The sequence below is a fragment of the Lethenteron reissneri genome, chromosome 23 (genome assembly GCF_015708825.2).
Source record: "Lethenteron reissneri isolate LAM-NWPU_2019-01 chromosome 23, ASM1570882v1, whole genome shotgun sequence".
NCBI classification, from domain to species: Eukaryota; Metazoa; Chordata; class Hyperoartia; order Petromyzontiformes; family Petromyzontidae; genus Lethenteron; species Lethenteron reissneri.
The window spans coordinates 6,210,398-6,233,347 of NC_083801.1; the positions used below are offsets into that span (position 1 = coordinate 6,210,398).

Below are 22,950 nucleotides of genomic sequence, written 5' to 3' on the forward strand. Positions count from 1 at the left end.
CAAAACATTTTTTTTACCTCAGTGTGACTCCTAAAAATATACAGTAACCTACACGTTAATTATGAAACATGCTAACAAAAATGGAAATGAAGTGTATGTATTACTTTTGATGAAATGCTTGCAATGTTTCGGCTACTTTAAAATAAAAACCCGCGTTGATTCAATCCAGAAATGAATACATTGGTGCTATAGAAAGTAACACACACTGCTTTGTCTCAGCTTGCGATTTAACACACATTTTAAACAATGCTAATTGATTAATAAGTTTTTTTAAAAAGTGGGTGTTAAACTTTGGCATTTTTTGTTATTTTTATATACAGTATATTATTATACTGGTAGGAACCTCCTGGTTACACCAGCCCACAGGGGATTATTGTGTCCGTCCGTCCGTCGTGAATCCAAAAATGGGAGGGGTGGGGCTGGGTGGAGAGGGGAGGGTGGGGAGGGGCTGGGTGGGGAGGGGAGGGTGGGGAGGGGCTGGGTGGGGAGGGTGGGGCTGGGTGGGAGGTGGAGGGGTGGGGCTGGGTGGGGAGGGGCTGGTCACCCCGTGGTGCCCTTATAAAACTCAACGTTTAACCTACTCACGCCGGCTTGTGCCCGCCCTCACAGTCGGCCATATTTGCGGAATACACCACGCCGCCGTTGACCCTGGCCATTGACCGAGCAACCCAACGTTCCTACACCAGTTCCCACCGCAGGAATGTGTTTATTTTACAACCCTTCGTGAGTGACACTTCGAGGTGTTGTCCTCCCCCAAGCCACGTCGATCATGGGGGTCGTCTGGCCATAGTTCACCACGCTGGTCAGTACAGGCTGGTGGAAGGCCGGAGGGCACTCAGGACTGGTTAAAATGTCACTCGCCACTGACGTTAGCCATGGACGGAATTAAACTCAAGTCACTGGGTTGCCCAACGCAGCTATACGCCGTTTACCTAATGAGGTCTGTTTTCCAGATTCAGTTTCATTATACGTGCTTTGACTAAGACTCTTATCTCCGCGTCGAAAAGCAGTGTTGTTAAGAGTGCTGCGTCCGTTGGAAGGTGGGAACGAACCAATTGTGATGATTATTTATTTACCATGTCTGTTTTTTGTGTATGTGTACGTTTTTTTCGTGTGAGTGACTCAGAATTCTTGAGTACAATAACAAGGGTAGAAATCATGTGGAATTAGTTAAATAATGAGCGAGGGGGTGATGATTTCCGACCCAGGAACACAACCCTATTTTTCCCATACGGTCTATTATTCATTGAACGCGGATTATCCCAACACGGCATTTCCCAGGAACGTAACCCATGCGTTCTGTGAGGTATGCCTGTATGTTTTTTTATTAACTTCATATTACATTATTTTAATTTGTCCAAATAAAAAAATAAATGTTTTTGTTCCTTTCGTTGATGCCCTACATTTACGTTGATCTTTTTAGATGGCTTTTCGACATTTAGGTTGTGTTAATTTAGTCACATTGGTTGCCATAGATGCTGTTTAATAGTATTGGCCACGGAACTATATGTTCCCCAAGAGGAGATGAACAAACAAATAATTTAGATCATAAACACAAGCGTAAAGTTGCAAATATATGTCCAGTAAAAATATCTTCCAGCTCGCATAAACAATGAGGTGATGCTCATCTACTCGGCACTCGGTCAGGAGTGCATTGCGATAGCCGTATAGAAATCGGTGCTTGCTGAACACCTGCCCGAAGAGTGCAATGTTGTTAATGTTGTATAGCTATGACTACTGCCATGTCAGCAAGCCTCTGTGTGGCTACACGCAGACACTGTGATAGGGTGTCGCTGAAATTTTGCTGCGATGTTAATTTTTTTAAATTAGAAAATCGCCCTCGCTTTCTTCAGGATCCTCCATGCAATTGTGTCTACCTCTCCGCGCACTCTCCTACCTCTCCCCTCTCATCTCACTCTACTCCCCTCCGTGCACTCTCCTACCTCCCATCTCACCCTACTCCCCTCCGTGACGTCTCCTACCTCTCCCTTCTCATCTCACTCCAATCCCCTCCACGCACTCTCCTATCCCTCCCATCTCATCTCACTCTACTCCCCTCCACGCACTCTCCTACCTCTCATCTCACTCTACTCCCCTCCATGCACTCTCCTACCATCCCCTCCCATCTCACTCTACTCTCCTCCACAAACTCTCCTACCTCTCCCCTCTCATCTCACTCTACTCCCCTCCACGCACTCTCCTACCTCTCCCCTATCATCTCACTCTACTCCTCTCTAAGCACTCTCCTACCTCTCATCTCACTCTACTCCCCTCCTCGCACTCTCCTACCATCCCCTCCCATCTCACTCTACTCCCCTCCACGAACTCTCCTGCCTCTCCCCTCTAATCTCACTCTACTCCCCTCCACGCACTCTCCTACCTCTCATCTCACTCTACTCCCCTCCATGCACTCTCCTACCATCCCCTCCCATCTCACTCTACTCTCCTCCACAAACTCTCCTACCTCTCCCCTCTCATCTCACTCTACTCCCCTCCACGCACTCTCCTACCTCTCCCCTCTAATCTCACTCTACTCCCCTCCACGCACTCTCCTACCTCTCCCCTCTAATCTCACTCTACTCCCCTCCGTGCACTCTCCTACCTCTCCCTTTCATCTCACTCTACTCCCCTCCACGCACTCTCCTGCCTCTCCCCTCTCATCTCACTCTACTCCCCTCCACGCACTCTCCTACCTCTCCCCCTCTCATCTCACTCTACGCCCCTCCACAAACTCTCCTACCTCTCCCCTCTCATCTCACTCTACTCCCCTCCACAAACTCCCCAACCTCTCCCCTCTCATCTCACTCTATTCTCATCCGTGCACTCTCCTACCTCTGCCCTCTCATATCACTCGATTTCGTGTTGTTGACTCGTTTCTCTGTTAAAGTCCAGGCTTATAATCTCCCATTTCCACGTACATCATCTTGAGATGTGGTTCCATTTAGGCGCTGTATCCATCCTAATTGCATCGCGTTGTGGTCATGCACGTTGACACTAACAGTGGACACTTGCAGAGGACTTGTATCGCTAATCACGGTGCAACCCCAAGAGAGCATTGGAGTACACACAGTGCTGTACAGCATCGGGCATCCCACCTCCTGCACTGATTCTCTTGTGATGGACTAAATACCTCGTGGGGATATTGAAAGATTTGACATTTGTAACAGGGGCTTTCAAAATATCGAGGTGGGGGGTGGGGGGAGTGCCACAGCCCGAAGCAATTCACGAATACAATAGATGATAGAAATACTGTAGACAGTATATAGTCAACGAGAACACAACGAGATGTGATGGGTGGAAATCGACAACTTGCATGCGATTTACGTTGAAAATTAACGTCGCAAACCACTCAACTCGCGAACTTACGAGCGACGCAAGAATGTTACTCATCGACGGGTCAGAGCGTCATAGAATGTCAACCTTTCGCAGCTCCTTTGTCAATCCACTGTTGGATGAAGGCCTCCCCCACGCCGCGTCAGTAACGGGGCGCTGTTTGACCATACTTCACCACGTCGGCAGGTGCTGGTTGGCCCAAGCAGGACGTGGGAGATGGGGCAAGGTAGCTGAACTCATACGAATGCGAACACAATTTGGACTAATAATGAAGCAGTGTCACAATACAGGGGCAGGCCCCGAGATGCTTCGCAGAGACCTGGCAGGGCAATTGAACTATCAGAGGGATAAGTATGAAGCCAACCGGCAGACACAAACATATTGCAGGCCTACTGAGATTAAGTGAAGATGTAAACAAACCCCGGAGTGGAAGGTTGCTGTAGCTACAAATCAATCATGAGCGACAGCGAGACACGTGGGTCTGAAATGAAAGCTCCGTTGTAATCTGCGTATGTGCAAAGCAAATGACAATAACACGAGGGGCCGATAAGCCGACAACGGTGGCATGGGGTTGAAGCAACAACTGTCAGTCACATCACAGATGGGACGCGGCGTTGGGAGAGGGAAGGGAATTATTACGGCTTTCTGGAGCAATTGTAACTAAAGTACTGTCACTGTGTGGACGTGGCGGAGGTGCTTTGCCCTGACGTGTGGGCAAGGAGAAGCAAAATATAACGAGGACGACGCTGGAGCCTTCATCGCGAGGGGCGTTTAAGCGGCGAACAGGAGAGAACGTTGGATCGTTGCGGTGCGCGGAAGAGTTCGCGGGACGAGACGAGTGGGCACCGCGCGTCGCGTGAAGCGCAGAGACCCGCGTGGTGGGTGCATGACGGCGCACCCCCCCCCCCCTTCTCTCTTTCTACTCATTAGCAAAACAACGAGAGATTGAGGACTCCTCCATTGTATGTACACGTATTGCGCTTGCGTTCCGCGATCCGCACCGAGATGAAATATAGTTTCGATCGCGCGTGATGATGAAAACCCAACATCAACAACAAGACCCACCACACACACAATACCACACGGGCCAAAAGAGGGCGTGTATGTGTGGGTTATTCCCGAAAACCTGAACAAGAGGCTTCTCCAACGGTCTCCATTTCGCGCTCAATCGGAGTCATCGGTGCGGTAGAACCCCATAACTCGCCGAATGCCGCGTCGGCAACATCTGGGTGTTGTTTTTTTCTTTGTTTCTGAACGTTGCGAGGGCCTCCTCGTTTAGCCAATGGTGGCACATCGACTCAGCGGTCCTCCACCTCCGCAGACATCGCGCATTGGACATCACACAGTCTTTAGCCGTGAGCCCGTGTGCGCTGGCGGCGTTCGATGTCGTCGAGCTTGCAGGTGGCGGTGCCATTGCACAGGGGCCCACTGGTCGGATGGGGCCATTTGGGCTGGGCTGCGAAGAAAGGGGGTCAGGCAGACAGGAGCCCCCCGCCATTTCGTTAAAATAAAACAAAAAAAAACATGTTTAACCAGGTAAGGCTCACGAAGCCATATAGCTCTCTTTAGAAAGCGACCTCGCCACAAATGATAGCTCAAAGAAGTGGGCTCATCGTGTGGACATTTATTGCGGCCAAATTACTCTGAACGCAGTGTTTCTAACTTTGGAGGGAACAACCGGAGGACCCTGAGAAAAATCCAGGCGACCACGAGGAGAAAGAGAGAGACATGCAAACTCCAGATATACAGGGTTCATTGTCGGTGCATTTAATGCATCAATGTACCAAAATGTTGTGTACGTTTCCGAACCATATCGAAACAAATCGGGGGTGTCCTGAAACCCACGATACCGTCAGTGACTTGCACGTCTAACAGCAAGACCCCACCACGCTGTGCGCACTGCACGTGGCGTTTCGAAGCCCAGAGATGTATAAACCACGTGCCCCCTACCACTGCGCTACCTGCCGCAAGACCTACGCTGGCCCCCTAGACAGGGGCTCTCACGTGAGGCCGATCCGGCTTGTTGAGAAGCCCACACGGACGTGAATATACACCGTCTGTGTGTGTGCGCGCGCGCGCGCGTTAACTGCATCGACGCGTGCGGCTCGATGAAATATCGAAGCCGTTTTTTTGATTAACGGTGACCGCACCTGCATTAACACAAGACGCGCACGTGGGAACCGCTCGTTTTTTTTTGGGGGGGGGGGGGGGACTGTGATTACATCGACAAAGACATCGAGCTCTGCTATCTGGTGTCGTCATTGCACCCTTATTGCTTCCATTCACTCTTGTTTATCGATGGCTTAACAAGCCGCGTCACGAGATGGCGGGCCGTGAAATAAAGATGATCCAGAAGAAAGGAGCGTGCGTTAATTGAAAGAGGGCTCAATGCAAAGCGCCTATTAATTGATGCGTGCGTGCAGTTCAATACAAGTCGGCCGCGCACTTGCGATAGCAAGCGCAGATAGCTCCGGAGTTGACCCCATTTTTTTTAGATAAGAGGCTCTCAACTAAAGCAAAGCGACCGGAGCATAACTGCGCAAAGTCTCGTGAGCGAGCACCTAGCAAGGCACCCAGGTCCTAAACCATGGGGTAGGAACCTGCGCCTCCGGAGTAGCATGCGGCATCTTTAAGGACTGAGTTTGTTTCAGCGAATTCTAAACGAAAAAAAATACGTCTCTCTACTGGTTATTTCAGTTGCCGACCCCCTGGTCTAAACAATACAACTCAACCGCTCATATTGTCTGCACACAATTTCTGGCTTAGTCGACCTAGGAGAGGGTCGTGTTGTATGCGGACAACAGTGGTGTCGTATGGCCAGCGATGTAAGCTCGATGAATGAGAGATAGCATCGCGGCGGTGCGCTAACCACTGCCCCACCACTCCCATGCGTAGCGCACGTTGAGACACAAACTACCGTAGCAGTCTGAAAACGTAAAGTATCGTTTAAGCAACTCCCGTATCGCGGCGGTGGAACGAGCGACGCAAGGAAAACGTAAAAGAAAGACTCCGCACATCCTATACCTGTTGCCAGCGTACGTGCGTGTGCGTGTGTGCTTCTACCGACACTCAATCAGGTCGGGAACCGCCGCGCATAACGCTGCGATAACGGCACTCGTGGCGAAGTTTTAAAAAAAGACAGAGCTAACGCCGAGCCCAGCGGGCGCGATGAGTGTGTGTGGCTGCATGTCAGCAGCGCAGTGTGCGCGAGTATTAAGTCCATGTGTGTGAGTGTCTGCCCGTGTGTGTGTGTGGTGTGTGCGAGTGCGTCTTTGTGTGTGTGTGAGTGCGTCTGTGTGTGTGTGCGCGCGCGCGTGTGTAACCGCGTGCGTGCGTGCGTGCGCGGGTCTGGCCACGTTGTGTGCGTGAGTGCGCAACAAAAAAAAAAGGTCTCCAGGCGTACGCGGCCACGTACTCGATAATAATAATAGGTGTCGGGAGGTGACGGAGGCGCGAGCAGGGCGGGCGAGTGGGCCGAGCGAGCGAGAGGGAGCAGCGAGGGGGCGAGGGAACCCGCGTCCGGCTCTTGCGCTGATCCCTCCCCACGCCTCAAACATGAAGCCGGAGCGGAGCATGGCGGATGGCCCCAGGTGTAAGCGGCGAAAGCAGGCGAACCCGCGGCGGAAGAACGGTGAGTGGTGGTGGTGGTCGCTCCCATCGCGACCGGCCTCGTTTTTTTGCGACTCCGCGGGCACTCACCGCTCCGCCCGCGGACGGGGTTTGTTTGTATTTGTTTAGCTGCTGGCGTGGGTGTTGTTGGTTGGTGGTGCTGGTGTTGGTGGGTGATGATGGTGCTGCGGGTCTTGTGTTGTTCAAGTTGTAGGAGAAGCAGGAGTTAGTAGATTCTACTGTGTTTGAACTCGCAAAGTTTGCGCGCCGGCATGCGCGCGCGCCCTGTGTCTGCGCGTAAAACCGAACGGATAAAAAAAGTTGCCGCTCCGACTTTGTCAGTCGGGGATGCCGCGAACTGACGACGATGATTGCGGTTATCACGATCTTCAACATCGTCTTCATCGTCGTCGTTTTATTGCGTGAACGTCACTTTACCGGGTGAGACGGTGGCGACGCGGCGACGATGACGATGGTGATGATGGCGCTATTGCTGCCGGGCCCGTTACTTACCGCTGCCGGTCGCGGGGATAACGGGACCCGAATTCGCCGCGCCTCCCCGGGCCGCTGAGCGAGCGACGCGCCGCGCCTGCCCCGTCTCGCTAGAGGTCACCCCTACAAACGCCGTTACATCACATCGTGGCGCGACGTGCGTCTCTGTGTGTGTGTGTGTTGTCCAACACTCCCGCGGTGTGCGCGCAATCGCCAACAAGATAACGCGACGGCAACAAGAAAAAGTTCAATCGGAAACGCGTGCTAGACTCACCGAACGCACCTTCGCTGCGAGGTCTGCCCGTTCGTAATCTTAGCCGAGTTGCGCGCGCGCGTGTGTGTGTGTGTGACACCACCGTGGAGCGGACAACTCAACTCGTCGCTGCGATGTTGCGCGCGTTGAGAGAGAGAGATGAAAGAGATACGAGAGAGATGGGAGAGATACGAGAGAGAGATGCGCTCCGTGTCGGCTGCAGTCGTGTTGAGTTGTCATTCAGCGGACGGTGGACGGCACGGGACAGTGGGGGGGTAAAACTTGCGTGGCCGTCCTGTGCGCGCTGAGCGGAGCGTGAGGTTGCGGGAGCCGCCGAGAGGAGACGGATGGGACGTTAAATTCGCCCCGTGTTTCGCGATCGCTGATCCACGCTTAACACTGCGTTGACAAACTCAGAGCCCCCCCCCCAAACGCCCCCCACATACCCCCTTTTTAAGAGAGCCCGGCGGTTCGCTTTACGCAGGAAAAAACGCGGCGCTGAAAAATGTAGGATTAGCCGTGCTCGCTAATTTGAAAAGAAAATAACAAGTGTATGTGTGCGTGATGACATGCAGGACAACAGTGCTATCTATCTGTATACTATCCACAGCTCGTAGAGTCGTTTGTTTAATATTTAGCCTCTGCTGGTTTTGCGTTGAGAAACAATGCATCGCGTAGCGTAATTGTACTCGTGTGCTATAAAGAATGACCCATTGCCCGAAACATCGCCTATTGTACATATATTTTCACCTTTAAGACCACAACGTTGTTGATGAATCTTCAGTTTTTTCTTATTGTACTTGGAAATGTATCACAAAGACGCGGCGGCGTGCCCCTGTGTGAAACCAAACATAAAGACCCCCCGTATAGCCTTCAACAGACTGTTGGGGCAAGGGCTGTTCGTGAGCATCTATGAATACCGGCACGGTACACGAGAGGGTGGGTGGGTGGCCAGCGCCACGCGCGTCCGCCTTTGTCTCCCTAGTAACGATGTCTACGCGTCGCACCAGGTACTCATTTGAGGCTGAGTCGACCGAGGAGAAGCCCAGAACCGATTCAGATAATCGTCACCGGTGTTGGCCGTGAGCGAGAATCGAACCCGGGTCGCCGGGTTCGTAGCGCAGCCAGCAAACCGCTACACTAACCGCTCCCTGTATGAAGCCACAACCACAACCACCACCCACCACCACCACCCACCACCAACCCCAACAACATTGCAAGTGACACAGGCGCAGCGTGAGAGCGGCGCGGAGTGAACCCGGCTAAGTTTCGGCGCTCGCGAGTTTTGATGTTCACGCGGCACACAGCCCCCTGTCAACGGCGGCGGCGGCGGCGGCGGCGAGGGTTTGCGTGCAAACGTGGAGAGTGCGAAACAGCGGGGGGCTCCGTGAACCCAGCTCGGCACAGAATACAACGCGGCCCTCGGTGAGCCCCGCTGCGCGTTGCGGTGAGTGCATCATCCAGCAACTTGGTGGAGTCCTCCCGTGGGAGAATCGTCCCCGCGATTATTCATTCCTCTAGAACTCGCTTTAACGGGCGAGCGTGGCTGTAATAAAACACATTGCGCCTCCGTTGAAAGAGCTTATTATGTTTGAGTCGTCGAACGCACCGCGCGTACGTGCGTGCGGGGTGTATGGACATTGCGGGGAGCGGTAACGTAGCGGTTAGCGCGCTGCGCACCGAACCCCGAGTTCGATTCCCGCTCACGGTCGATTATCTGCACCGGTACTGGGTATCCCCATACGTCGGCTCAGCCTCAAATGAGTACATGTGGCGAGGGTGTAAACATCGGCCGGGCGTGGTGCTGACCACCAACTCCGCTTGTGTGCCGTGCCGGATTCAATAGGTGCTCGCTAGCAGCGCTTGCCCCAAAAGCCCGTTAAAGCTTTACGATGAATCTTTGTCTTATTTCGTACATGTATGTACGTATGTATGCAAGTGTGTATGTACGTGCCTTCTTTTTAAATTTTAAACACGCACAACAGAGTGTTGCTTCTCACTACTCAAACATATCACGGGCCGCTTGGTGTAACGAGACGAACAGGGTTATGTGACACGCCCGAAGCAGGCGACCACGTTTGTTCACGGAGTTATCCTACCAGCAGAGCGGCAAATTGCATCTTGTTGAGATCGTTCATCCTTTATCTCCCGTTGTTTATACAGGCAGACGTGTTCGTGTATAAGCACTTCACGTATATATACACACACACGTGCAAAATGCAACATGAAGATACGTTATCTCGATGTGCGTCGGATGACGCCAGTATTGCACGTTCAAGACGAACCCAAAACTTTATCGCCGCTCAGTTGCAGTGTGATCACAGGCACACACACACACACACACCGTGTTATACTGTTGTGTGTACAACAGTATAACACTGCAGAATCGCGCGCGCGCAACACGTAACACAAACACACACACGACGTGCACATTTTCATATCAACCCAAGTCTGCATCGGCACAAATTGCTTCGAATTCATCGTCGTCGGTTCGTATGTATGTCTGTGGAACTTCTTTCGCACCGCACGTAGCCAAGCGTGCTAATCTGGAGGCGCTTTCGTTCGCAAGACCGACAAAGCCACCTCCAGCACCACGTTGCTCGATCGACGTTACTGCGCACAACGTTACCGAACGTCGGCCGTCTCAACCACCCCTTCAACCCTCCCCACCCTCTCCTCCCGTAGGTGGCAACGCGCCCAGTCGGAGCAGCTCGCACTGAGTGGTCGGAGCGAGTTGTTTGTGGGGGCGGCTGCCCACGCCGCACGACGCGCCACGACAGTGTCCCTTTGTGCGTCGCGACTCCAGCAAATTGCCCCATTGTTTGTGATGAGTCGTGCGCGCTTCGCGGAGTCTCCCTCGCCACCGCCACCGTCTCCCCCCCCCTCCTCTCGTTGATTGCCGCTCGGCGGACGCGGGCGTGCGCGCTTCTTGTTCCCACACACCCCACGCGTGCTTCGCGAGAAACTCCGAGCGCGCAGGAAAGACGGCGGAACGCGGCCACCCCAATTGATCGTTCGTCGACCACGCGGGTGAAACGTTTAAACGTCCTCCGCACGCTCAGCATCGCAGCGTGTACAACAACACCGATGATAATAATCATAATCATGGGGGGGGGGGGTGGGGGGCATTGCTTCCACCCAAGTTCTGGCGCGATGTGAATTCCCGTCAGAGACTACCGAACCTTTATTTTTGTTCATCCACATCGCAAGTGCCGTGCTCGACTCGACCCGAACGTGATGAAGCGCTTGAAGAGTATAACTTGACACAGGGTATTTCGCGTCTCGGGGGAGTTTTGATTGCGGCCCGGTCGTTAAGACTGGCAACACGAGAGACGAGCGTAGCTCGTGTAAACGATGCGTAATGAGGTGATCGCTGTGACGTTGAGCGCACGTTTTTGCGCCGTCACGGGTCGGCCGTGTTCAAATGCACACGGGCACTGATGCGCTCGACTGCCCCGCGAACGCGACACTTCCAGCGTGGGCGATCGCTCGTTACATCGGCGAACGAAAATACACATATGTGTAGTGCGCTCGGCTATTTTAAAACAACTCCGGCTTACTTCGACGCTTAATGCTCACAATTCCACGAACGCGTGCCAATAGTCCCTTTGTCGGCTTATATAAATGTGTTATTGATAGTCTCCACTCCAATGCCCGATCTTCTCCGTCATTCCATTCCATTCATTCGATCATAGGTAGTTTTTTTTTTATCATGCTCTTAAGCGGTGCTTAGTCTCGCAATAAATGCAGCGCACCTTCATTGGAGCGGCGATTATTTTCGAAGTGTCATCGCGGGTAAGACTTTGCGAGGCGAGAGCTTTCTGAGCGAACCCCGGGCACGTTCGTTTACGTTGGAATCCACAACACACGGGGTGGACCTGATGTTTTGCGCGTGTAATGCGCGCGCGCATAAGTACGTGCAACGCGAAACACACACGACGCGACGTCGCACGAGTCGCATCAGGGGCAGGGGAGATCCGAACGCGTCTTTCCCTGCGCTTTGTTGACGCGGTGCGACAATAATTTATCCGCGGTTTTAATCGCGATGACAAATACCGGGAGCGTGGAATCAGAATGCATCTCATCGTCGGCGGTATGCTGTTATTAACGCCCCGCTTTGTTTGTTACACTGCACGTTACGTTGTTTTTATTATTGCATACACATTCAACCTATTATGTGCTTCGTAATCGCAGAGTTGAGAGATTGCAGGCGGAAGCCGGCGTCGTTTGTCGGGCCCCGTTCCCCCGCCATCCCCTCCTAATTGCTTTGTTTCTCTTAAACGTGAATGTCTTGAACGCGCCCATAACGCAAAACTCCAATGTGACCGAAGCCGGAACGCACAATGTACGAGTCGAGCTTCGCGATATTCCCGCCGGAAGCGAGCTGATCACAGGCAAAAAGAAAACAAAGAAAAAGATCCCCCGTATTGCCTTTGCAGACTGTTGGGGCAAGTGCTGTTAGTGAGCACCTATGAAGACCGGAACGGCACACGAGGAGGTGGGTGGCCAGCACCATGCCCGGCCGCCTTTGTCTCCCCAGTGGCGATGTTTACACACCGCACCAGGTCACTCATTTGAGGCTGAGTCGACCGAGGGGAGGCCCAGGACCGGCTCAGATAATCGTCACCGGTGTTGGCCGTGAGCGGGAATTGAACTCGGGTGGCCGGATTAGTCGCGCAGCGTAGCGCTAACCGTTGCAATACCGCTCCCACAGATACGCACACACACACACACTTACACACACACTTACACACACACACACTTACACACACTTACACACACACACACTTACACACACACACTTACACACACACACACATATATGCAGAGCTGTCGTGCTGCGCACGCGGTTTGCGCTTCCACTTGTGCGCAATTGCGCGCAGCGGCCCCGCGTTCCAAGTGTCGATACAGCGCGCGCACTTCCTTAAACCACGCGCGCTTCTGTAAGGTGCGCCAAGTCGCGTTAGTTACAAGTAACGCGCGCCACGTCGCGTTAGTTACAGGTAACGCGAGCGGGGGGGGGGGGGGGGTCGGCGCCGACAGCCGAGTGACAACGCAGCCAAAATCGCGCAAAGGGCAGACTGGATGGGCACTTTCGCGAGGTTGTTTTGGTGAGAATCTGGTCGCTTCTCTGCGGGTGTGTGTTCGTGGATGTGGAGGCACCGAGGGTGGCTTTCTGTCATCGGGGGGATCGGGGAGTGCATCAGTGGTGCGTGCGCTCTTGCGTTGTACTCTACCGATATTCTATTTTGCCGAGACAAGGGTGACCGGGGGTGTGGCACCGCCCCCCCCCCCCCCGTGGGGCATCGTGACCCGCTCAACGGAAGCCCCGCTCACGACGCGAGATCGTCTTGTCACTCTCCCAAGCGCGGTGTTAGCGAGCGCACATTGTGCAATTTCTCACGGCGTACGCGCGGCAGAGATGAATGGGGTCGATGTATTTAAAGTGCCGCATGAATGGGTGCGGATGCGGCACGGCAATTTCGTTGCGCACTTTTGCGGGGGGGGGGGGGGGGAATCGGGTTTATGGTGAACTGCGGTTTCAACGTGCGCACTGTTAGCAGCAGAGCTCGTGATCGCGAGCGCGTAAAAGTAAAAAAAATCCGCTATGGATCAACTCATCCGTACGGAATGGGAAGAATTGGTGACACGCCTCCAGCTTCACATTTCTGGGCGAATTTACGTGTCTCCATCATAGAAAAGCATCGTTTGCACGATTTGGCCTCGGACCAAAGACACATGATCAACTCCAACGCTCAAAAGAACTCGGGGCAACGCAAACTCGCCGGATCACATTCACGCCTCGACGGAACGGCCGAAACACATCGTTGGTGCTCGACGCATTGATACGTTCTTTTGACAACAACAAACATCGTACCATAAGCGAACATTTCGTCGGCTACATGTATAGCTGGGCCAATGGCTGTAATTCATTGGTTTTGGATTTGTTTTTTTTCCATTGATGGGGGGTGATTAATGTACTGCTCTATGAACTCGGCCACCCAGTCACCAGAGTTCAATTTCCAGCCACAACTAACATCGGCTCTATTAGCAATCCTCACTGACCATCGCAGTAAGTAAAGTACAGCCAAACAACGCCCATGACAAAGAGGCATAGTGGAGGTCATTATTCACCAGTGCATTGGCAGAGTAATGTAAATTATTATTATTATTGTAAAACAATCTGCCACGAGCGATGTTTGGGAACTCGGATTTTAAATGAGTGTTCGTTCTGGTGTCGTACTGGCTGCAGGCAGCCGGCCGTGCACAATTCTCACCGCACCACCCGATAGCGAGCGCTGCTGTACTGGCCTTAACAGGCGCTCGCCAACAGCACTTTGTTGTTGTTGCTGGCGCTCTATAGAGCTAAAGAAGGGGGGGGGGGGTGGCACCTTTGTGTCTGCACGAGTGCAATGCTTCATGTGGACCATCAATCAACGCGTGAGTGCGCTCGCTGCGCAAACAATATATCTGGCCATCATCACCACCACCACCACCACGCTTGTCGTCATAGGCGTCACTACCACCACCACCACCAACAACAACAGCCACACCGAGTGGTAAATAACGTTTCGCAACGCACCCCTCCCGCGGGCCACCTCAATGTTCGAACTTAAAAAAGGGTCGGGGGTGAGGGCTCGTAAATAGAGGGGCGGCGGTGGCGGGTGGGCAGGCTGGGGGGGCGGGGGGTTGGGCACGGTGAGCAAAAAAACGGAGCGCAATCGGAGAGAATGGTCATCGGCAAGGGGGCCACTCTATGAGCGTCGTGGATCGCGAGCGCGCAGCAATCGAGAAGCTGCGGCGTTGTTCGTGAGCGCGGATCAAGCCCCGCTCACGGCGGCGCCACCGGAGCGCCTTGCGTTGCGGCTTCATCTATCAGTCAATTAGCCGTGCCCTCTATTGGAGCAGGTGGAAGCCTACCAGTCTATTAAGGAGGTAATTCGTTATTTTATGTTTTCCGTGGTGAAAAATAAAATAAACAACAACAAGAACGGTTTTTGCCGTAAAATTTTTTTGTCAACTATACATAATTTTATTTAGAAAAGAACAACATTTTTCTTCATGGTTACGTGCGAATTGTTGTTATCATCAGTTTGAATGAACGCATTAGTTGCAAGGTTAAGATTTGTGGTCTGACACCGGCACGCAATGGACTGCTCTTGGGAACGATGCCACGGGGTCTGTAACACCCACTTTGCGGCAAATGGTACCCTCTGGTGATAGCGACGTGCAGAAATCACTGGGTGGCCACGGGAATCGAACCGTCACATTCACGTGAACCGGCTCGGTAGTGAACAAGCCGATGAGAAAGCCATCCATCCACTTCTGTGTGCATATTCTATAATAGCGTTCGGCTATTATTATATTTTTTTGTGGTTCAATGAAAATAACCCACGGCGCAACGCCAAATCGTTCATTGTCAAATGCAAAATACGGTCGGCGCTTCGCGAACACCGAAGCCACGCGTCTTTGTGAGTGATCGCAAACGCCGCCGTGCAGTGTGCTTCGCGATGAGAGTTCATGAATTCTCCGTGTAAATGACACGGCGGTGTCTCGGAGAACGCTCGTGCGTCTCGCTCACGCGGCTCTCGCACCGTGGCGGACGTCCATCCACGAGGAGCATTTGCCGACGAGCATCCGGAGAAATGCGATGCGAGCTGTAACTTTTTATCAGGCGTGTGCGTGGCCAGTGGGCATGCGTGCGTGTGCGTGTGTGGACCGTAGCGGTGGTGTAGCGGTTAGCAGGCTGCGCTATGAACCTGGCGACTCGGGTTCGATTCCCGCTCACGGCCAACACCAGTGGTGGCGATTATCTGAACCGGTCCTGGGCCTTCCCTAGGTCGACTCAGCCTGAAATGAGTACCTGGTGTGGTGTGTAAACATCGCCACTGGGGAGACAAAGGCGGTCGGGCGTGGTGCTGGCCACCCACCCCCTCGTGTACCGTTCCGACCTTCATAGGTGTCCGCTAACAGCACTTGCCCCTACAATTTGTTAAGGCTATACGGGGGATTTTTGTCTTTGTCTTTGGACCGTAGCGTAGCGGTTAGCACGCTGCGTCACGAACCCAGTGAGCCGCGTTCGATTCCCGCCCACGGTCAAGACCGGTGATGATAATCTGAACTGGTATTTGGGCATCCCCTAGGTCGACTCAGCCTCAACTGAGTACCTGGTGCGGCGTGTGAACATCGTCACGAGGGAGACAAAAGCGGCTAGGCGTGATGCTGGCCACCCACTAGTGTGCTGTATTAGCCTTCATAGGTGCTCGCGAACAGCAATTGTGCCAAATGTCTGTTCAGGCTATACGGGGGATGTTTGTCTTTTGGGGACCGTAGGAACACATGCTCTTAGCGAGCACCTCGTAAAGGCTGGCACAGCACAGGTGGAGGCGGTAGTGTGCCTAGCACAACACCAGACCCACTTTGATTGAAGCAGGTGCTGACATGCCACACCAAGTATTCGTTTTAGGCCGAGTCAACAAAGGGGAGGTCCAAGACACGTTCAGAATCCACTTTGGCATTTGTGTGTCGGTACGTGTCTAGGTAGAGTGGTGGCACAGTTGTTATCGCAATTCCCTATGATCCCAGAGACCGAGGTACGATTCCAGGACCATGCACATCCGTGGTACCTGCACCTGTCTGGGGCCCCACCGAAGGTTTAAAATCCGAATTCGCCACTGAGCACGTTGTGTGAACATCAGCGCGGGGGAGAGAACAGCAGCCCTATGCCGTCCTGGCCGAACCATTGCCATAGCGCGCGCTGTCCCGGCCTTAATCGGTGCCCATCAACTGCACTTTCTCCTCGAGTACATAGGGCTACGTTAGGGATCTTGGTGTTATCTTGCAGATGTTGCATACTTATGGGTGGTGGTCAAAGAGTATTAAGAATAAGAAATGAAATTATGCTATGCATCATATATTAATATACTGCTTTATGCTATATAAATGTTTCGTCATATCAAAAGTATTTTCCTGTTCTTTCGAGCAGTGATCGGGACTCGTCACTCGTGATGGTCTTACCAGTGGTGAAAATGACACATTCCTATGACAGTGGCTATTCTCTCAAAGCTATTGCTACAGTCCCACTAAATGGTGATGATTTTACCGACCTCGAAGGAATGATAGGCACATTTGACTTTGAAGGGTGGTGTGATCTCGTCACCTTGCAATTACCAGGGCAACACTCAACTCACCCGGCTCTTCGCCTGGCGTAATGAACATAATAGCACGCGTCAATTGATAGCAATGGGTCAACGGATAAAAAAAAAAACTGATTGCACTCTCGTAAGTTGGCAAATGTGGTGTTTGTGTGTGGTGTCTGCCTCGGTTTGGTATATCTCTCCATGGGTGTATCTGCATGCACCTGTGCTCGCGCGTGTCTCTGGATTTGCACGTGGGAATTTGTTACCTCGTGTGCGCACGCGCGGGTGTGCGGCGGGTAGCGGTATTTGACAGCACGTGCATTGCGTAATGGGGTTTTGGCCGGCTTTTTTCACACACACACACAGCCACCCACCCACCCTCTCCTGCTCACTGCCGCTTTAACGAAGGGATGCACCGTCGAGAGACCTACCGAGCGATCACAGCGCCAGTGCGTGGCGCGTACGCTGACACGCGTACTCAACGCGCCGTTGCTGTGCAAAGGCGAAAGAGAATCAAGGGGCGGTCAACAATGAGCATGTTGGCATGGCTTGAGCCCAAGCCTACCCCTTGCCCCGCTATCTGGCTATCTGTTTGAGCAGACAAATTCAACACGCTTTCGTAAAACCTAACGCAGATAAATTGACGAGAATACACTCCACTGGCTGCTGGCCACATCCCAACACCGCTGCCACAGAGGTGTGATCCGTGTTCAGCAATAGAATGTTCCGCATTCCGACTTCGTTGAAACTTTCTTTGGCCAGTCCACCCAAAGGGGTGCAAAGTCCTGAGTGGTCCTTCGCAAGTGTTGATGCCTAATGCACCCCTCAGTGTTATCACGGCGCTCGTATTTTATGCGTGTAAAACCAAGGCCGTAGCCATGGAGTCAACATTGGGGGGACCAAATCTTCCAGGGGGTCTGGTTCCACCCCCCCCCCCCCAGAAAAAAAAATATCTCAATTTGAAAACGAGTTTTCTGCTTAAAATGTATAAAAATTCACTAACACATGGGATGGACTTTTTTAAAAATAATAATGTCTAATCGTGTATTGTATTACATTGCTCTGTAAATTTGAATACCTTTTCTTGTTTCATTGTATGTAATGGCAGAGATTCGGGATTAACAAAGTACAACCACAACCACAATCATAGAAACAGAAATCTATTTTATAGCAATATATTGGGGGGGGGGGGGGGACATTTTGAGCATATTTGAATATTGGGGGGGGAGGGGGATGTGTCCCCCACAAATATATATTATAATTACGGCCTTGGTGTACCCCCCCCCCCCAGGTACTACCTGCTCAAATATTGTCCACTTTTGCGCCACAAGCTTGCATGAGCCAAGCTCTCTGCTCGACCACACGGAGAGTCTGGGCGTGTGCCCGTTATGGGTTAAGGTGCAAGCGAGGGGTGGGTGGCGGTGGGGTTGTTGGTGGAGAAAAGGGGAGTGGGGGGGGGGGAAACTGTTTATTCAATCGCAGTCTACGTTTAATCTCCGTGGTAATTACCGGCATTTACTCCGGTATTTGGTGTAAAATTTTGTGCAGGGACTTGGAATAGCACCTTGGGAAAAACAAATAAATGTTGCGTTGTGCAATGTACACGCGATCAGTCGTTTTCGGTATTTTTCTGCAACGCTTTGATACATTTCCACCACCTTGTTAAACTTCTTAACGCAAGACATCCGTTTATTGCTGTTACCGTGCGGATGTCTGCTGCTGCATTGGAGCACTTTGGCTCCGTCCCAAGTTTAGAAGTTAAAATCCTAGGTGTGCTTCAACTCAGCCTCATTATCCTTCCGGGTTTGAAAGAAACAAGTACCACCACCCACCTTTGTGAGAAACTCCACAGTGGTTGTGTTGCGAAGAGACCGGTCCCTGCCGTAGACACGTGTACTTATTCCCCGCCGCTTTTCCAACCGCGAACACAAACGAGTGCTGCTGTTAAATGCTTGTTTGAGCATCGAGACACTGACTATTATTATGAATTTTGCCAGCTGTTTTTTTTATACGTACCAAACACATTCTTATCTCGTTTATGACACAATCCCTGCCATGAAAGAATTCAGGGGCAGTGTGCGTGTGTCCCTTTGTTGTCCGATACAAAAGTGCATGTTCGGCAGCGCTGCCGCCAGGGCCCGTGCTGGAGTCGCGAGCGTGGAGGTCGTTGAGTTGCCCGGGTTTTTGTGGGAAATAAATCGTGTGAGAGTCAAACGTTGAAGAACTTACCGTTCGTTGACTAGACGTCACACCGATAAACCTCCCAGCCAGGGGTGAAGGTCGAGCGGTGGAGAGATCAGCGACGCGGTATTAAAATTACGCTTCTTTAAACACCCCTGACGTAATGTATATCCCTGTACCTCCGATTAGCGCGGTCGGCTACGTACGGTGCGAAAGAAGGTCAACGTACGTGCGTGCGTATGTATATGTCAACCCACTTCAGGGGGGCCCAAAGGGAGGCAAGGCCCTTTTGCTCGTCGGGTGCCCCCTCCAGCTATCACTGCACTGGGTTAATAAGGCTATTGGCCTTGACCAGCAATGCACGTTACAAATGCCCTCTGCTGCCTGGCAGAGCTGATTTAAAAAGCAGAAGCAGAATTGACCTCGAAGCGACATTTCCAAGCACCATGCCTAGTGTGCTCTGCTTGATTGGTGTTTGCCGTACTGCATTCTCGAACGTGGAACTTTCACTTTCTTCCAAGTCAGTGTTTGTGGGCAGAAGCGTCAAAGATAAATTAACTTTCCTCTATTACAATACACAAGAGTAATAGCACATTCTCTACAGCCTGTTGTCAGTGCACCGCTGGTTGAAAGTCTCCGCGTGCCTTTGGGTTACTGGGGTTGTTTGACCATACTTTGCCACGCTGGGCAGCGCAGATTGGTTAAGGAGTGAGGAACCCAGAACTGCTTCTGATGCCACGTGATGTTGGCTGTGGCAGGAAATCAAACTCAAGTTGCCGGGTGCATGGCGCAGTACGCGATTCACTGTGCCACCTCACCACGCAGACAATAATGATTACTTCCTAAGCCAGGAAAAGTCTTGCAATAATCCCTATACCATTACATTGTAAACTGTTTATTCAAATAATGACTCTTGACTCCTCGTAGATTGGAAATAATGACATTTCCGTACAGTGCCCGCTGTGCTTGTTCATCCATTGCGGAGTTGTTGCATGTCATGGGCAGGATTTCCTCGTCGTTTAAAGTATGCTAAGTCTCTTGCCACATATCTGTGCCGGTATTTTTAGGTTAAAAGCTCCGCTTAGTGGTAGCAGTGCAGCGGGTTCTTTTTTTTTCCCGCCTTGTTTTTGCCCTCATCCCCCAGGGGTAATTGGGGCATTTTTTCCCCCCTCTGTGTTTAGAGCTGTGGTTTTTTTTGGCTGCCTGTCGGGCTGGCCCTTTGATTTAATCTAACGGTAAAACAGGAGACAGGCAGGCAGGCACCGTTAGCTGAACTCCGACCCTGTCTGTCCCGTGAAGCTAATCCCTCCCACACGCCCCGCTCCTGTCTCCCTCCCAGCCCCTCCCCTGGCCTAATGCCTGGAGGTGTGCTTTAACTCTCACTGGACCGGACGGCCTTTCAGATACAATTCCTTTTTTCTCTTCTTGTGTCCACTTTTTTTCCCTAACCTTTTTTGTGCCTTCCTTTCTCTCTAATTTCCCACCCATCCTTTGTCCCCGAAGTGAACATTCTATAGGTCAGCTTGTTTTCCCACACGTTTGTATAAAATATAAAGGTCCATCCCCCTGTTGTGTTCTTTGACACGGGGGTGGGTGGGTGGGGGGGGGGAGGGTGACTCACATAATTACTAGTGTTAGTTCTTCATCCGGGAATGAGCAAATAATGTGTTTAGAACATTGTCCTGCAGAAGCAAATGGATTCCTGAGAAAATGATTGGCATTAAATATTGTGGAGCAATCATATTGCAAACATTTTAAATAAAAGCTGATGATATTGGTCTTCCCATATGAACAATTGAGCAGCCCATACTGCCCAAATCATACACTGATCGTTTATGGTAAATCAAATATTCCACCCACCTAAAATTCTGGTGCAGCTGCAAACAATTCTCTAATGGGATTGAAGCATTTTGGCACAATTGTTGTGCTTTGTAAGGACGCAATGCACATTTTCTTCCGTGGAAGTTTCCCCGTCAGCGGCTCGCCTCTTGTAAACGCACTGTTCTCCCCCCGAGTGACAAACTGTTGCAATATTGAACACGAATCGTGTTTACACACCCACGATTTCAATTTCACAACTTTTCCAGGGCTGCGGGCACCTCTACACACTGTTCTAAGAAGGGTTTAACACCAACATGTGCTTCGGAGGACTGCTTTGGGCTTGAATGATTATTCCTATTTTTCAGATTACAGTATTATTTTCTAGATTATTTTTCAGCATGCACATGAAGCTTGAGATCTCGGTCCCAGAGTGAAGCATTCCTTTAGCTTCTCTCTTCTCTGACGGCAGCAGACAAATACAGCACGATCTGAACTCGGCAGTATATGTACACCTTCAAGGGTCTACTGTGTTTTTCAGGTGCATCTCACAAACATAACTTTGTGAGTTCAAATCCTGGTACAGAGGGACTGACTCAGGCCATCATCCATCTGAGGCTGAGACGATGAGCACCGTCGTGGGAGAAATCGTGTGGAGAGATTGGCTGCTGCCACAGGAATGCGAATTTATTTCACCGCGCTGTTTAAGGGCCACCGATGTTCAAGATCACCAGTCCATTCCTGAAATAACCGTGAAGCTAATGAAACTCGTCTTTACCTGTCAAATAAACTCTCGCAGTTCCGTTTGATCCAATTAATTCCACAGGCCAATTTCTTTATGACATCAAATGTTCATACAAGTCAACGGTTACCGGACTAACGTCGTAAAAAAAAGACGCAAGTCACTCGGGCACCCGCCTTTTTACCTTGCATGGCAGCATATGGAATCAAGCCCTGGGATGGCGGGCATCATTAACTCCACGCTCCGACACAGCTGCAAGCATGAGCCCCATCGTGCCACCCAGCTACGCCGCTGGCCCCAACGGCAAAGTGCTTCCTTGTTGCCGAGCGCGAGCGCGGAGGGGCTTGCGGTGAGGGCGGAGGGCGCCTTTTGACCCTGGGTGGCAGGGACACTGGGGGTGGGTGGGTGGGTGGTGGGTAGGGGGGTGTGAACCGGGAAGGACGGGAGACTCGTGATGGGCGCATGCCGTGTGACACTGGCCGTGAAGAAGCCCTTTGTCCCGGGAGCATCTCTGGCCGTGGTCGCGCAACCTCCTATCGCTGGCGGTGCAGACGGCGCCTAAACATGTGATCGTGTCGTTGACTCGACGCGCAACCCCTGAATTCTCCTCGTTTGGAATTTTTTTTTTCTTGTTTACGGTGTGCTTTTTTGCGTGCTTCCCATTCCCATTTGCTATTGAAAATAAACTGGCGTTTCGGAGTTTCGTGGATATCTTTTTTTTACGACTTTTGTTCGTAAATTGCGCCACTCGTATATGTTGATAGCTCCTAGTCATTGGCACAAATGTCCACGTTATCATGGTAGGGGCCAGTCTATCCATGAGATGCCCACTGTTGAATTCTCATAATTTTGGTACGCCTTTTATAGCTTCAGAGGAATGATAAGCTATGTCATAAATCAACCTCTGACAGGGATTTACAATCATAATAAGTTAATTGAAATAAGACTGAGGGAACGTACAAAAGTAGTATTGTAATGAGAGTGGACGCATACATTTTCAAATTCACTTGTCAAATAATTTAACCACCTTCATATATGATAATAGGTTTTTCCCCTTTTTTCTGGCAACAAAACAGGTGTCAAGATGTTAAAACACCAAACTGCAACATTTTACATTCATATATGTCTTGCGTGTCTGTTTGTGAAATATTGTTGTTTATTTTGTAAATACTGTACAGAATTTTAACAACATGAGCAGAAGCAGACTCTAGCGATAAAAAGGCCACGAGGTTACCTATTGGGCACCCCCTTCCCCCGCCAGCTCCACACAGCAGCGGAGAATAAACACCGTAGATTAACAAAATTAGAATAATTTACATCAAATAGGTGTCTCCCCAAATCTCTTGATGTCCAATTGATGTACGGCGGTAGTGTATACTGCG

The 22,950-nt window shown here is 51.4% G+C and overlaps 1 protein-coding gene across 4 annotated transcripts in view; it reads left to right on the top strand.

The window, feature by feature from the left end:
* Positions 1-6,479: 6,479 nt before the first annotated feature.
* The window catches only part of ZEB2 (zinc finger E-box binding homeobox 2), a 118,599-nt gene continuing 102,128 nt past the window's right edge, over positions 6,480-22,950 (top strand). Inside the window, exon 1 of one of the 4 annotated variants that reach the window (XM_061556973.1) lies at positions 6,480-6,964. In XM_061556973.1, the coding sequence (XP_061412957.1) occupies positions 6,889-6,964 (76 nt within the window). In that variant the 5' untranslated portion in view covers positions 6,480-6,888. Of the gene's footprint in view, positions 6,965-7,290; positions 7,384-7,620; positions 7,730-8,791; positions 9,135-22,950 lie in introns of those variants that run through there. The other 3 variants (XM_061556976.1, XM_061556977.1, XM_061556975.1) reach the window with 3 other exon arrangements.